The sequence below is a fragment of the Psittacula echo genome, assembly GCF_963264785.1.
Source record: "Psittacula echo genome assembly, chromosome: 2".
Taxonomy (NCBI): domain Eukaryota; kingdom Metazoa; phylum Chordata; class Aves; order Psittaciformes; family Psittacidae; genus Psittacula; species Psittacula echo.
Window position 1 is genome coordinate 8,945,373 of NC_137737.1, and position 18,060 is coordinate 8,963,432.

Genomic DNA, 18,060 nt, shown 5'->3' on the forward strand with positions numbered 1-18,060 from the left:
AGAAAACAGGTAAAAAGAACTTCTGAGGTGGACTAATGTTAGCAGGAGGCAGATTACTAGTTCTGAAGGTGATGGGAGACAAGATTCCATGTAATAGTATAGCATGTTCCAAGATACAAATATTTTTGTGAATACAATTTTTGCTTGGTACAACAGATTCATTATGTATTATTCATCTACACAAGCGCTTTGCTAGGCATGTCATTTTAAAAATAGCTTGACAGATATTAAATATGTCTTGAACTTATCCCCATCATCTTAATAAAGCTGGGTTAAACCTCACTATTAGCTGTGGAGCATATGTTTGTTCACTACCCAAACAGTCCACCTATTTTTGCAAAGCTGTATTGGGGTAGGCTTCCAGTAGAAAGTAATATAATGGCTCTTTTCTCAAGTAACTGAGAATGCAGCATGTACTAACCAGCTGCCACTTTCTGAAACTCAGAGTTCAGCAGTTAAGTTGGTAACTGATGCCAAGTCCTTAGCTGCTGCTTCTGAAATGCTGGACTGCATTTCAACCTTTGCATCTTTTTAGCAGCTCTGTCTGCATCACTGGCCAATGAACACCCAGATTTGAAGTTTAATTTGCACCATTACATATGGCAAGCATACTTTCATTTTTATTTTTCCAATCCGCAGACCCATTTTTTCATAGAATCACAGAATAGAATAGTTAGGGTTGGAAAGGACCTTAAGATCATCCAGTTCTAACCCCCCTTACATGGGCAGGGACACCGTTTCCCAGAAAATTTGATAGTTGGTATTTTATTCCTATTCCTATTAATCAAGAGAAATCTCTTTCTCCTACTCCCTATTCCAAGAATCTAATGAAGCGATCATGAATCACTTTTGCTGGCAACACAAATTCCTTGAAGTAGAAGCTACTGCCTCTATGCTGTTTTTCATTACCATATGCCTATCTTACAGAAAATCAGACATTCATTAGTTTTTTTCATCTTCTCACGTTGAGCAAATCATACCAATTATTTCAAAAGATACATTGAACAGATCTTGTTGAGTAATTTCTGCTAAAGAAGAAGTGATCAATATCTGGAGGCCAACTTCTTCTGTATAAATACTTCCATGTGTATAGATTTCCACAAAGAAATCTTTAGGTACATATAGCTTATGCCACAAGCACATAAAGGCATAAAAACTCAAGCAGATAACGCAATCTCCTCCACCAGATTATAATGGCAATGATGTTACGTGAACCTGATTTTAAAATATTTGGCTCTTCCTGCTTAATCCCTTTAACCTTTAGTAAAGCTCTGTCCTTATACACAATCAGGTTATGTTAGCTGGTCTGAGCGACATTGTTTTAACATCCACAAATGCATCTGGGCAAAGCATGAAATCACTGAAGGCAACTCATGGAAAAAATGGAGTATGCTATAATGAAAATGGGGAAAAGTAGGGAAAATTAATGCAGAATTATTCACCAGGTGAAAAGGGGAAACTATTTCAGGTGCTTGGTTTCAGAGAAAACTCAGAAAAAATTTAATACGCTGATTTGATAAATAACATCATGCATAAAAAAGTGCAGTAAACCATATGCAAACATACTCCTGGAATAATATGTGTTTTGGGCTGTTCAAACCTCAAATAAACACATATTAGTGATCACACCATATCCATTGTCAAGTTTATATGCATTCTGCTCTGTTCCAGAGGTTTATCTGATAAACTCACTATGAAAAAAGTGTGATATAGGGGGTGGGATCTGATAGCATTACTAGCAACAAAAAGTAGTTCTTACAAGGTATCGTGGTTTAAGCCCAGGCCGTAAATCAGAACCACGCAGTCTGCTTCCCCCCCTCACCCTTTCTTCCCCCTACTCCTGGAGGGATGGGGAGGAGAATCAAAAGAATGCAACTCCCACGGGTTGAGATAAGAACAGTTTAATAACTAAGGTATAACACAAATCACCACTGCTACCACCAATAATAATAATGCTAAAGGAAACAACAAGGGAAGAGAATACAACACCTCACCACCCGCCGGCCGATACCTCGCCCCCCACCCAGCAGTGATCTAGCCCTTCAGGGTAACTCTCAGTTACATCCTGGGCATGACGTGCTGTGGTATGGAATACCTCTTTGGCTAGTTTGGGTCAGGTGTCCTGCCTCTGCTTCCTCCCAGCTTCACCTCCTCCCTGGCAGAGCATGAGACTCACAAAGTCCTTGGTCAGTCTAAACATCTAAGCAATAACTAAAAACATCGGTTTTATCAGTACTGTTCCCAGGCTGAAAGTCAAAAACAGCACTGCACCAGCTACTAAGAAGGAGAAAAAATGACTGCTACTGCTGAACTCAGGACACAAGGCAGTTACAGCACTTCCCAACTCCAAACATTAGCTAAGGGCTGTTTAAAGTGGCTCCTGAGAAGCAGAAAGGCTTTTCAAATGTAAAACCTAATACAGAAGATAGAGCTCAATGCACCAGACTGTCAGCTGGGAAAGCTCAGGTTAGAATTTAGGAAAGCCTAACTACAACCTTTAGATAACTGGTAAATGTCACAGCATTAAGAACTGAAATGGTATCATCTCATCAACAAAAACATGGCAAGCAATATTTCAGTAAAAGCTGAACACTTGTCTCCTTATAACGCAATGAAGAAAAGGCCAAGAGAAGTCGAAGGACATTAGGGAATGGAGTTCTGCCTTACAATCCTTTTGGTTTATTCACTGGAAAGTGCCATCTCCTCTCAATTGCGTATGTTTAGTTTGATTCCTCATACTGTGGTTGATGACACGCATTCATCTTGGGAATGGGAACAAAACAAGAAATACTGGATATTTTTACTGCATATCTGAATAAGAAAAAATACTCAGGGTAATGTGAATGCAATTAGGATGCAGGTGAAAGTGAAATTCTTGTCAAGACATGCACTGATATATCAATCTAGATCCATTCTGTCTGAGAAATTAGCAAACTAATCTGTTTTGGTCATTCATCAAGAAAGATGACTTTTCCCCAGAACAACCTGGGTTCATGGAGAAACAATGTCTGTGAGTGTTTCTGTGAAAACAATAACCAAGAATGGTTTTAAACAGTTCTATAAAACAGGGTTCAGTACAAACAGAAGAGGCAATTATTGCCTTTCTCTAGTTTCTTTTTAAGAAATAAAAGACAGTGAATTTTTTTCCCATAATAAGCAGAGCACAGTCACTGAGTGGGTATGAGAAACAACTGGTTTGGAGCATTCTGCTATAACTGCAAACTTAAAACTCAAATGTACCACTTTTACTTGAAAAGGCATAGCAAGGAAACCAGGACTCCCCACACTGCAGTTACACTTTCCTTAGAGGATTTTTAATGTTCACAAAGCTCTTATCAGCTGCTATTATTACTAACAAAGCAACATGCAGCCTTTTACACTGAGTACTACTGGATTAAGTCTAATTCCTACACAACACCAAAGACGACTTGGAAAAGTAGAGAAACAAGTTCACCAGCTGAAAGAATGATGAAGTGAAACTAAGAGATTCAGTGATCACAGAATCAAAAATTCTCAAAGGAATAGTTTAGAGACAAGCAAAGGTGCAGCGTGAAACCAAGACATGAGAGAAGCGTGCATTAATCACCAAGTGGAAAAAAAGACCTCTTAACTAACCATTTATGTACCTAACAATTAGCTACGAGGGTTGCCATATATTTCATGAGAAACATTTAACCTATGAGTTTATGTCTGCTTCACTTCTATGGCAACATCACAATGACTAAGGAAAAAAGGCATCTCCAAAAGCTGTTGATTTCCACTTCTAGGACATAAACATGCACATCAGAGCAGAGGAAGAACATTGTTCCTGCTACCATTCTGCTTGAAAAAAATTACTAGAAGTTGAAATCAGTTTTTCTAGAACACTGACAAAGAAGAAGGGATCAACCAGTAAGTTTCTTTGAGGTTGGACAAGATACATGAAAGCTTAAGGTGTATTTTCTGAAAGAATATTGAGAATGGAATGCTGAAGCCTGAGCAAGTTTTGGAGCAGCTTCCATTTATCACTGTAGGACTGCAGAAATCCCATTCTTCTCTCAGGCTCTTTTAGAAAACTCTTCTTAAGCAGGAATTATACCTATAACTGGCACTCTAGATCAGTTAATGCCTAGTGGTGTGAAAATTAATATAGTAAGTTCTGATTTGGATGGATCCTTAGGAAATACACCATATTGCTATTTTTGTTTTTATCTCAGCCTACCCATATATCTTATTTACTACTGGTATTACAATTGCTTTACTGTAACCAAAACAACCAAACAGCAAATGAAGTTTTCTATTTCACCTGTTAAACTCCTGAATTCATGATGCTGCTGTCTCATTTCCTCCAAAGACAAACAGGCATGAAACACTACCTCATGCACTGCAGTAACTCTGCTTTATGCTTCTCATATGCTGCCTGCAGGCACAGCGAATAGGAATAAAAATTGGAACACAACACCAAGAGATCTTATTCTGCTCTCCATATCTATGCTTTTAGCTCCCACATTCTGATTATTTGTTACAGCTCCTACAGCTCTGGGAAATGACAGACTCACAGATATTGTGAACACAGCAGCCTACCTCCCTTCAGGGCCTCAATTCCTAGGGTGAAGGGAAGAATAGCAGAACCAGCATGCTGTTCCCTCCCCACTGCAGAGGCTGAGATCGGTGGCCCACAGAGAATTTCATACTGAGGAAGTCACAAGCAAGTGTTATTAGGAAGTCTAATGACAACCCTGGATGAAGATACATAATTTTATTCACTAACATTCTGCATTCTAGGAGTATACTGCATTACTGTCCTCTGTATCATTTTGTTTCTTACAGCAAAGGAAGGAAGCTTCTTCTCATAAAAGCAAAGCGGTTCTATATCCTTCATTGCCTCTTTCCCTCTTGTTAAACAGAGGACACAAAACAACTTTCTTCTACCTCAAGTTCCTGTCTGCAAATGAGGAAAATGTCCTGTTACTTCCCATGCCAAATGGAAAATGCATGGGCATCAAGAACTCGGAAAACAGCTAGCTTTCTGCGCATCCTTGGTGCTAAACATATCATTAGCTTCTCAAAAATGAAAATTTCCAATGAAACAAGAAGAAAAGAGGATATGAGAAATGTAAAGGTAAAAGAACAAAACAGAACAAAAAGTCTGGTGTTGGGTTTTGTTTAGTTATCTGCACCACCCCCACCCCCACCTCCCCAAATTTCCATTTACATATATACTATTATTAAGTTGCAATTATAATTCATGGGCTTATAATTTCATTCATTTATTAACAGTAATAGTTACTTGGATTGCCAAGATGAAGCCTCTGTTGTGCTAATAACTGCATATTTGCACAGGAATTCCTGTTCTAAAAACTGCATCTAATTAGACAATATAGACAATAAAAATCATCAGACTCATGTTGAGTGAACTGGAAAGAAGCATTAAAAATACAAACTAAATAAAGTCATAGAGGAAACTGTATCAGTCAAGAACTGAACAGAGATCTCAGTATGTAGTTAATTGACATCAAGACTGCGAGACAGCTGCAGGCTCCCTGCTTGAAAATGGCTTCCTCAGGAATTTCCAGTGTACCTCTAGTTTTATTGGGTTTTATGAGACTCCAGTAGAGATGTGTGGTTTTGTGCTTGCTTTCTTTCTTCCCACCAAGCTTACCTAGCTAATTTTGGCTTTCTGATGATAGCCTGACACATTTAAAGAAGGAGAATCTAACACTGCATCTAACCAATGAGCTTTCTATGCACATTATCTCCAGCTCCATCCCCAAGGAAATGCATCCTCTGAATACCTGCCCAAAGATACATCCATAGACTGCTTTTCTGAAAGATATGAAAGCAGGAAGCTTGTATCCATCAGCAGAATCTAATCACAACACTTCTAGTTATGAACATGATTCAGGATCCTATCTATACATTAAGGCCCAAGAAAGAAGAAATAATTTTCCACTTTGCAGAGTCTCTGTGCTACGCTAAATTAAACAAAATAATAGCAACAGAGACAAACCATGCATTAGGAATAGTTCAAAAACCGCAGGGAGGAGAGAGAGAAGTAACAAGCATTACAGTATCTATTAACTAACAGAATGCTTATGGAAATAAGGATAAGATGCACATGCATTTCAAATGAATCCTTATCTATAGCACCATAAAAAAATACAGCAAAATAAATTCATCAGGGGAAACAGCTTAAAGCATAATTCTGTAAGCATCCAGCCATTAGTTTCATCTGAAGTGCATTTGATTTCTTTTATCACAATGAACTCATTTCACAATCACAAAAAATGTATTCTATATTCCCACTTATAACCCTGTCTTCGTTAAGTCCAATGTCAAATGTTATCAGATTTAATTAGAACATAAATATAGGTGCATATTAAAAGAGTTTCTAAACCCAAATTCCTTCTTCATGTGCTCTTTTACTGATTCTAGAACAACTAATAATTTTGTCTTCAACAGGTACAGATAAGACTTGTTGAGGAGGCACATACAGTAAGCAGTCCTAGGACGGTTCTCTTCCAGTAAAGCTACGCAGTGAAAGGAGAAACATATAATGAATCTACTTGTAGGTAATCATCTATCAGATTTCTCACACAACTGCACCACTGACCATGTCAATCTCTACAATGTGTAAAGCACCTGATTACCCAAAATATTCTGTGTTTAAAAAACTGATTCAGAGATATTAGTAGGTAAATTCCAACGCTCATTCAACCAGTGCTCTTGCTGACCGTAGCATACGGAAACTGACAACCAAAAAACCAGGATGAAGTTCAAAGCAATTTTTCAATGCCTCTATTGATTAAACTTTCAAAGCTACCCTGCTTACCAGAAGCTTCCTGCTTTATGAAGCAACAGATATGAGACAAGATCACCCAGATTTGTGGTGCTACAAAACTCATTTTAGTAGTAAGCAAACAGGTAAAATTTCCTAATAAAGTATTTTCAACTATTTACCTCTTTGTGAAATTCAATGAAGGAGAACAAAGAAATATGTTCACTTAATGGGCTCAACAGCAATACCTGATAAATTGTTCAATTAAAATTCTTTAATACCATTTTTAATTGATCCTCCATTCTCAGCCTACCTGGTGTATTCAGCAACCGCGACATCTTGCAAGAATAGGAGATGAATTGCTCACAGTATTCAGCACTACTGGTAATGGCAGAAATCTGGTCCATCGTTGCACTGTAGTTGAGCTGCAGTACAGACAACTGTACTCCCACAGAAGTCTGCAGTGGCAGATCATGGTACACAGTTGTCCATACTTTATCCTCTGAAAGAGAGTGGAAAAAGACAAGGATTGGTGAAAACAGACAGTGGAACTGAATCAAATAAATCTAGGCCTTTGATAGAAGACAAAAATGTCCTACAAGGTAGTAGGAAAAATGGATATTGCATGTGGAAATTCATCATGAGAGAGTACAGTTCCTGTCACCATGAACTGAAGACAGGAAGAAACTCTGATTGCCTTTGCAGTTTTGACAGCCAAGATACAGTGCGAGGAGACTTCCTTGAATGACTGATGCTAATAGTGACGTACGGTACTAATAAGGACTAGCTTTAATCAGAAATTGATTAGAAGGACACAAGGTTGAGGCACTAAAGACAAGCTACTGTAACAACAGGGATGTGCTATTCCGTGATTAATACTGAAAACAGTGCAATTTATCAAGGTTTCCACACTGAACTCCAGGTGTGTTCCTAGGGTAAACCAAAATTAATGCTTAGTGAGACTTGAGTATTTTACAATAGCAGCACCAAATGACCTCATTGATTGTGGTTATGGTATGGATATCAACATAAGATACAATAGCAGTAGGAGACAATGGAAATAGGGCTTCTGTTTAGTTGTGAAAAATCAAAAGGAAAGGGGAAGGACAATCTTATTTTGCTGATAAGAAGCACAGCAGCACCGGCTGTATCTCAACACTTCCCACAGCCTCATGCACATGAAAAAACTGTGCAATAGCCAGCCCACAACAGACCCTGTATTCACTATATTGCTTTAAACTTCCAAACAGCAAATCGCTAGAAGTGTTACTACCATTCGTCAGTAGCTAACAGAGGAGATTTAAGATAAGATACAGTAATAATGAAACAACACACTGCACACTCCTTTTGTTGGAGGATTTGTGGGAGTTGCAAGGTAGTTTAGAAGGGAAATAAAGAAAAGGCACAGAAATTTTCCTGTTACAGGCCAACCATGACTTTTTCTTAGACAGACATTCCACAGAACCAAAATGAAAGGAAAACATAAATACCCGAGAAAGAGTTTCAGAATTAAAACAATGAAGATTCAGTTAATGTTAGAGATAACTTTTTTCCTGTAACAGTACTATTCTATCACTTGGGTGTGAAGAACTTTTAAATTCAAGTTGACTAGCTAGCAGTGTAAGCAAGCACTGTTTCAGCTGATACTTACTACTCACATTGTCCACCTCAAAATAGCCCAGGACTGAAATAGGTTAATCCTCCTTCATAAATAAAAACCACAAATTCTTCTTTTTTTTCTATAATTATCCTTAAACAGAGCACCACAGAGCACCCTGGAAGCGCAACAGGTTTTGTCACTGATATTTATCATGTATAGATCTTTCACATTTTAAGTTGTTTCTCTTTTTCTTTTAACTTTTCTTTCTGCTGTTTTATATACTTCTACTACTGAGGGCCAAGTCAAAGAAATGTTTCTTTGAATAGGAAATGCATAATTTTATGAAACATCTAAGAGTCTATCCTCATGCCTTGAACTGACTTGCTAAAAAGCCCTGTTTTCCAGATGAGCCAGCCAGGCCTTTGCCCCAGATGGTTCAGCTGTTTCTGTACAGCCACACCACTGACCACAGTCATTCTTCCTTAGATGGGAAAATGAAAACATGCCATGCTGCTAACTTTGAAAAACCAGGTTCTCCAGGGGAATCATGTGGCAGTCTCAAAGAATACTAATTCACCTGACAGATGTGCCTTACAGCAATAAAACCCATAAAATGTAGTACATAGCTGTATGTTTTCAATTCATCTATCTAAATCTCATGCCTGTTCATGCACATCTCTGGGTCATCCCAAAACTTGTGGCCTGATATAGCATGGTTCAGTACCTTAACTACATGAAACTACTTTCATAAACTGAGGCATACTCAGAAGTGCTGCAGTACTTCTTCACCAAGTTCACAGCAAAGCGCTTAAGTACACTAATGAGTTCTGGGTGTGATCCAGAGTAAAGTTATCTTTCAATGCCACAATTATCTCCAAGACCCCGCACTCTGCCCTATTTTCCAGTCTTAATTTTCCCTGCATAGTGTCAGGCTATTTTGGATTACAAGGAGTCATGTGGACGCATGTGTTTGTAACTGATACGGTGCAATTCTCTCTAATCGAATGTTCAGAGATGAAGTAAGCAGAGCAGACAACTCCTCCGCAGGGAGTACACATCACTAGCCAAATGAGATGAAATTCAGCAGGTGATGCAAAATGGTTATTATGTTAATATTCATCTCTTTAGTCCAAAGCTCTGTATCAAACAATACTATTCTTGCACCAAGAAAGGGAGCAATTTTTAGAAAAAAGGGAGGGGAAAGAAAGAAGTGGCATTCCTATTGCTGCATGGCTTTAATCCCACTCCAGGTACCAAGGAAAAAATCATAATTGTCACCTGTCATATTACACAGAGAACCTAACACAGTTTTGTTAAAAGCCTCAGATGGAAGTTTACTGCAGATTCATTTTCAAGAAAGGATTGATTATACAGTCACTGACAGCAATGTCTCGCTTTTGGCAGAAAACACTGGACACGTAAGAACTCTAATATGTTAGTACAGCATGCATTATGTCAGTTAGTCTCACCTGGAATGAGAAAAAACTCCTAGACTAGCCATTAAGAAGCCATAGGAATGTTACTAGGAATAGGAGCTGTGTTCAGCATTATGTCTGTGAAGGGTGCTCCTTTTGGATACTGCAGTCTATTCAATGCAGCCCTGACACTTCCCCTCTCAGTGAGGGAGTTTCAGGCTTTAGCGTTGCATACCATATGAAGGAAGACAGAAACACCTTTAAGTCAGTCAAACACAGTCAAACACAAGCCCTGAACCACTTCAGGGTCTTCCTGTTGAAGTGCAAGCACTACTAATAGAGAAAAGATGGTTACACCTTGCAACATGTCTTTTTATAAATATACATACATGTGCATAAGGTCAATAAGGGTTTCTAGAAAAGCATCTTGATCTCTTCCTGCTGTCTGGAAGATGATGGGAGAGTGATTAGGGTATACCTGACCAGCTACTGGAAGGAAACGTAGCTCCCACTACACCTCCATCTTAACTTGTTTACAGACTGGCTCAAATGACTGATCACAGAATCACAGAATGGTCTGGGTTGGAAAGGACCTTAAGATCATCCAGTTCCAACACCCTGCCATGGGCAGGGATGCCTCAAACTAGACCATCTCTCCCAAGGCTCTGTCCAACCTGACTGATGAGCACGTGATTGTAGTAAGGAAGAATTTACTGGCTTACCAGTGCACAGGGCACTTCCACTGGCAAGCCTGAAATCAGTTTTGTCAGACACACATAGGATAATAAGCAAGGGATGCACAGAGGCTGCCAGTTCCTTGACATTCAGCAAACTGGCTCATCCAAAATCTGGACGATGAAAGGTCTGTGACTGGAGTGTGGAGGAAAAGTTGTGGCTGATGTAAAGGAAGGCAGCAAGCTCCTTGTCTGGGTGGGGGACTTCACACATTTTTCTGATTTAACTGAAAAGCCCTGCCATGATGCATGGGCTGAGAAACCTGGAATGACAGGGTCTTCCCTCAGCCGGAAAAAACACATGGACAGTGTAACATGGCACAGCTGAAAACTCAACTCCCTTTACCACCAAGAGCAGACTCCTGCATCTCATACAGTTACACCACTGGGAACAGCCTTAAGATGTATGGAAAGACTTAAAGGAGAAAGTTGCCAGGCAAGAATCTCAACCTTGTGTTGTGTGCTGATTACAAACTTCTAGCTTGACAATAATGTTGACTTCTCAGAAACTGCTTGTTACTTCAAGACTATTCTTCAGAAAGATTTAACCAGTAACCTGCTTGAAGCCAACTTCCCTTAAAGAAAAGGTAACACAGATAATTCATACTAGCTCAAAAGCCGCATCATCACCTTTTATGGAATAATTCCCATGCAGCTGAGAAAAGAATGTGGTAGTCATAGTTAATGTATCAAAATCTGCAAGAAAAGCTACCTCTCAATTTCTGTCAATAGTACACAGAAGTCTTATTTAAGGTACACAAAAAGTGAAAAATGTACTTTAATTAACTGTAATGTGATATATATTCCTGGCAATTACAGTTACCACAGCCTGGCAGTGTTGAAGGCCAGGTTGGATGGAGCCTTGGGCAACATGGTCTAGTGTGAGGTGACCCTGCCCATGGCAGGGGGTTGGAACTGGATGATCTTAAGGTCCTTTCCAACCCAACCCATTCTGTGATTCTATGATTCCCCTAATACGCTGGCAATTACTTTAAAAAAGCATAATATAAGCCTACTTCTCACAAGTTTTTAAAGACAATCTGTTGTCCATCAGAGCTGTATATGACTTCTGTACAGCCAAACACAGCTATAAGAAGCAGACATCATTTCATTATAATACTGTTGAGTAGCATTATCTGTAAAATATTCTATATGCTTATTACTCTTTTCATTAAAAACTATATTAAAATGAATACATGTTGAGATAAGTTAACTTAAGGCTAATATGGTATTCTCATAATATTTTCTTATTGCAGACATGTTAACAGGAAGTTAAAAGCTAGTGTTTAAAGGGACACTAAGTATGTTTTGAATTACAAAAATGCAGTAATACTACAGAGAAGGGCCACGGAACTTTGGCAAAAGACACTGGAGTCAAATAAAAAAGTACATAGTGAAAATCTTCATGTTACTGTACAATTTGTGCTTATGGTCAATCTCACATCATGAGCTCATACAACCCAGGAGATTTCTCAATTGTGACGTAGTTTAAGGAGCTAGGCTGGATAGCAATAGTTTCTTTTGATATCGTAACAACATTGATATGACAAGAGTTACCTGACTGGCTGACATGACTTCAAAATAGATTATACAATCATAATTAGGTAAAGCATCATTGCCAATTGGATTAACTGGATTCAGCTTCTGCCCAAAGTTAATCCTATGCACAGACTTCAATTAATTTCAGATACACTGAAAGTTGGAGCATTTGCATTATTCCATTATTAATTTATTCTAAGACAGAATGATTTTTTAAAAATCACTTAAAGCCCCCAAACACTTCTTAGCCCCATTGCAAGAGAATTATTTACTTGTGAAGTCTTAGAAAAGGAATTCTGCCACTGAGACGAGTGCTATAAATTTGGAATGGATCCATTATACTTTCCTTATAAACAATATTGTTGAATACTAGTTCTAGATGGAGAAGAGAATTTAATCTTTTGTAGCAAGATGAACCAGGAAAGTAATACATACATTAGACTGACACTGGCTTTCCCACTGGAGGATGGAGTACCAACACCAGCTAACTGCTACACATCAGGAAGACAAGGCTCTCCCAGATGAGCACTTCTTCATTCAGACATATTTCTTCTTAGCTCTTTTTTAATGTTACTTAGGTATGACAGTTGTACAGGAAAATAGGTATGAAAAATGGTTCTCCCATTATTTTGTTTCCAGTAGTGAAGAGGGAACCTAATTTTCTTTGAATAGAATGCAGAAAACTGGTAGCCATAGATTCTTAACAGAATTCATAATGGTTTTCACTAAGAAGACTCTAATTAGATCCAAACTGCTAAGACATTTGATACAATTATAAAGCAAATAGGCTCCCTGCAATTTAGTCTGTACATTACTCTATGGAAGCCCTTCCTCTTCCACAGATAGAAGTTAAATTATCTCATTATAAGAATTACTTTAAAACCCCCCAAAAGCAAAATGACCACCTGTTTCCTCAAAAGGAAATAGAAGTGCCATAATTTGCTGAAAACACCTTTCAATTGCAATGACTTAGCTACAGTCCTGCCTACTTACTAGTTGTTCTTCACTAATAAATGGTTGACTTAGGAATTAATTAAATAATTATTATTATTAATGATTCACTATCAAAAAGTGAAATGAATTTTAAAATTTCCTTGATGACCAGCTATTCAAATGATTGAATCAAATATTAACATAAGTGGGTTTTCCACCTCATATTCAACTCACGGTGATGGGAGTGTTTAACGCTATGTCACTATCTTCCAAATACTTATTATCTCCCGTTACTGAATTTTCCTCATTCATTTGCTTAATACTCAAGCAAGAGAACTGGCTTCTGACAAGCAAATCAAGTAATCTTTGGTTATGACATTTAACTGGAAATAACTTTGGAAAATAAACTTCAGAAAACATAATGCATGAATTCCACAGGTCTGAATATGGCTTTTTTCCTTCTACTTTAATTTACAGTTAGTTATCACTGTTACTTTTCGGGGGGGTATGACGGGGCATCGGACACTATTTTATTTGGTATTTTAAAGAAATCAGAAACCAGTTTTATTTCTCAGAAAAGACCATTCTCTGTCTGAAAGAAATCAGTGGCTTCTTTGATGGATGCACTTTCATGACCTAAAATTTGGCTGACAGCCTTGATAAATTTCATCTGGTATAGGTTTCATCATACTCAACCACACATTGGTCCCCAGTTGAAGCCTCAGAGAAGATTGTTTTGAGAAAGCCTGAGCACATCAAATAATTACTATTCCTTTGATGACTGTCATTATTTACAAGTCCAAAAGGAAAGATTGCCAAGTGCACACCAATATTCATGGTGTGCTCTGTCCATCAGCTACATGCAAAATGGACAGGCTGAAGGCACTTTTTCTAGATGGCTGTCTCTGGATCACAACATAGCAATGGCTAATTACTTTTTGTACAAAATGTTGCTGGTTGACAACAGTTCTATCCCAAGTCTCTTCCTTGGCACATGTGCTTCGCATGAACTTGTAGGAAGACAAGCATGGGTAAAGTAATCTATACTCATGACCAGCTTGATGCTGCCGATACCTCTCCTCTGTGTTTTCTTTAAACAGTGTGTATTTAGCATTCAGATCACATAGAAGGATGGGATAATTAGCTGAAACATAAATGTAAGGCAATGCCTGTGACAAAGACCAGGGGAAACCATTTCAGAATATAACAAAAGTTATATCCATCTCCATCTGCTGCTGAGTGCTCTGCATTTTTTGTTGAGAACTCATGCCTGTGGGCCCTATTGGATTTCTAACTACTGTTTGACAACCACATTACATCAACATTTAGGAATGTGTTTCCCTCACACGTGTCAGCCTGGAGATAGCTCTTTACTAGACATCATGACTTTCACCATCAGCAGTGCATTTGTCACTTCAAATTAGATTACTGCAATGTGTTCTACAATATGCTGCACTACAAATCACTCAAGACATCATACAAGACAGCCCACTGAAAAGTGGACTGCCTTCTAGGGAGGATAAATATCACAACTGTAATCAACTTGTATTATGAGATCTCCAGTTTTATTTTTGGTAAGAACATAACTTGTATTTCAATGTCTGGAGAATTGTGTGGGATGGTACCACAACAGTCATTATCAGTGTGGTTAAAATAAGCATTTCTTGAGGCAACGTTGTAGACACAAGATGTGATACATACGATGGATGAGAAAAAAATAACAGTACGCAAATCCCTCTTCTCCCTCTCTCCTTCCCCCCTTTTGTTTTTGTATCTCTATACATGTACATATATAAAAGTTTCAAATTATATATAGCAATTAGAAACTAATTCTGCCATGGACTTCAAAGGAGCTAGAGGCGGTTTACAAAAATGAAGAATGTTGGTTTGATTGAAGTTAATGAGTGTTTTGACAATCTCGCCTGAGATTTGCAAATGTCAATTCTGCAGTAAAGTTACTGTGGTGATATGAAAACTATTGCTCTCATCATACTAATGTACAAAGTGGGGTTTAGATCAACAAAATCCAGAAATATCCAGAAGAAAAAAACCCCAAGAATAAATGAAGTGTTTTTATAGACTGAATTCTACTGAAACCAAAGTCAGTGACTTTCTTGATCTATTTAGGTGAGGAATAGGATCAATTTGGAAGCATAATTCAACCATTCCTGCAGTAATTTTCTCCTTCTACTATTCCTTCCATTGTTTCTTCATCAAGATAATAATGAACATTCAAATTTAATTATCCACTACTGATTGGCTGCTTTCCTTTTTACTTACAGACATTGTCTCAAGAAGACAATGAAACTCTGCACTTCCCCTTCAATTTATGGAATCTCTTCCATAACTCAGCAATAAAAGTCTTATTTTGTGAACTTACTCTGATGTTGAATGACATAACTTCATAATATTTTAAATCAATATGCAATAGATAAATCAGATGCTTTACAAGATACAGTGGAAAGAACTGACCCAAATAAAGTTTCCAGGGAACCAACTGCTATCAGAGAAGTGATAACGTAGCTCCAACACAACACAGTTGCATGCAGAAAGCAAATGCCAAGAGTATCTTGAGAAACAGAATACAGATCACTCGTGTCTTCAAAGAATACATTGTTATCCTGAAAAGCAATGCCTGGGGGGTAAAAAAGCTTAAACCAGATTTGAGCTCTAATGTAGACAATGATCTCGTAAGGGTGTTAATAGAAACAAGAGTTTAAAAATCATCATGTATCAAAAGGAAAAATAATGAGACACAGTACAGCCATATGAAGGAGGACTCGGATCATTTAAGTGCCTGGTCTAACAGATGGTAATAGCAGTTCAGTTTAGATTAAGGAACATTAAAGTCAAGAACAAAAGACATAAAAGAATTAACAGCATGGTTGTATTCAGCACAGTGAACAGACCATGGGCAAGGGCTAGAAATATTTCTTACGGTTCAGTAACTGAAGAATCAACAACTGATTCTACGTTCTGAGGAGAGGCCTCATCTATAATCTGGTATCATACATCTGGAAAGAGCAAATACATGTGTCTCCCTTAAAGTGTCTTTCAGTTTATTTTAGCCTATCATGGGAGCATATGCAATTGAAAGAAATCAACTACTGCCTGATGTTTCTTTTACAAAACACCACTGCACAATTCTTTAGCTACGATCCTAAACAGGGGTTCCTACAATCCCTGAATAAAGTATCACAGTGTAAAAATAGAAATACATTTGAAAGAGTATCTTGAAGGAAAGGGGTATTCAAAGCTTTCATTATGTGAGCTTGAACCTTAAGAAATCATTTCCTGAACTACCTTGACTGAAATTCATGTCAGTTTTCTGCCTCCTGAAGAGGCATAAAGATGATTAATGCAGGTCTTAACTGTTATCACTAACCAAACTTCACTCCTCTTTCTCCCATCAGCTTGAATCCTGGACATCCTCTTCACTGACCCAACTTTATTCTCTCAAGAATGACATCCTCCACTCTCTTCTCTCACATACCACTAATTCTTCATAGACAGAAAAGGAATCCAGTGCACTGCAGCAGCCTAATTAATATATCAATACACTGAATGCTAGGCAGCCTCCTGAAGAGGCTGGTGTGAAGAATGAAAAAAGAGATGTTTCCATTAGAGTACCCTGCTCCATTTTTAAGAACATAGCTTCCTTTTGATACTGGCTTTTTTTGCTATTTGTAACTGAACACTGAGAAAGAGAAATCTGAGTAATTGCATTCCTAACCAATATTCTTTTTCATTTTGATTTCAAAAGGTGTCTCTAGATTGGAAAAGTTACAGTTCAAAGTTTTAACTCACGTTCTCGATAGTCTGATAATTTAATCATTATTCTCAATCAAGCCAGACACATTTAAACTCAGAAATCTCATCTGAAGATTGCCACATAAACTTAAGCATGTTTTCTTGAGGCATTGCCTAACTGATATACCACAGTCACATGTAGTTTAGTCTAACATCGTATTTCTTGGCTTTTTGATATTTCCGTACCTGCTCATTAGAAACTTCAGAAAACACTGCCATTAGTTGTCACAGGATAGACAGTAGAAGTTATGTTGTGACTCAGAGAATTGTGATGCCTTAAATGGCTTTATTTCTAATCTCTCAAATGAAGCAGGACTTAAAACTCCACAGTACATCCCAGTGCTTTAGTGATTTCATTTATCATAAAACAGCTATGCATTATTTTAAAACACATTCTAGGCAAAGCCTTTTAGTACACCTGTGGTTTGAGATGCTGCACAGAGTGACATTAGGAGAAAGGAAAAGCCAATGAGACTTCATACTGAAGATAGCAACTTTCATGAAGTCTGCTTAATTTTTTTTTCCTTTCCTGAATGTTGTAATTTAGTTCTGCCTCAATCTAAACCTAAGGTAGAAGACAGAAAACATAACCTGCTATGCTAAACCATAGAAAAGGGAATAGCTTGGTCAGAAAGAACAGACAAATACCCCACTCATGAGTACTAAAGGTCACAAATTTAATTCTTCTAATAAAAAATTAAAAGTATACAAGATGAGGAATAAAGGTCATGGCAGACTGACTGACGGAAACTTTCAACCTCCTGAAATTCTTGAATGTGCAATTTTTCACACGGATGAGACCTTCCTTCTCAGGACCTACACAGCCATCATTAAACCACCCTAACTGCAAAGAACACTACTTCCACCTGAAGGCACAGAGTGCTTTTATACAAATTATTGTGTTAAGGAAATACAAATCAGTATTCAGGAACTATTGCCCAAGGAAGTTGTGAATGCTCCATCCCTGGCAGTGTTCAAGGCCAGGTTGGACAGAGCCTTGGGTGGCATGGTTTAGTGTGAGGTGCCCCTGCCCATGGCAGGGGGGTTGGAACTAGATGATCTTAAGGGCCTTTCCAAGCCTAACTATTCTATGATTCTATGATTCTAACTATACTTGCAGTATGTGGCCTGTGAATGTAGCAGTCTATGTGACATAGACCTCAACGACAGTGCTGTGTAGAAACAACACTCTAAGACAAAAAATCTTTGCACAATAGCATACACACGCTAAAACCTAAATTCAATGAACACTGAAGGCACCAAAACCACAAG

The 18,060-nt window shown here is 38.0% G+C and overlaps 1 protein-coding gene across 1 annotated transcript in view; it reads right to left on the reverse strand.

Annotated features, from left to right (window-relative positions):
* The window catches only part of CNTNAP2 (contactin associated protein 2), a gene marked incomplete at its 3' end in the record, with an annotated part of 1,031,819 nt that overhangs the window by 280,922 nt on the left and 732,837 nt on the right, over window positions 1-18,060 (reverse strand). The window contains exon 13 of the mRNA XM_080639583.1: window positions 7,071-7,259. Within this exon, the coding sequence (XP_080495709.1) occupies window positions 7,071-7,259 (189 nt within the window). The remainder of the gene's footprint in view (window positions 1-7,070; window positions 7,260-18,060) is intronic.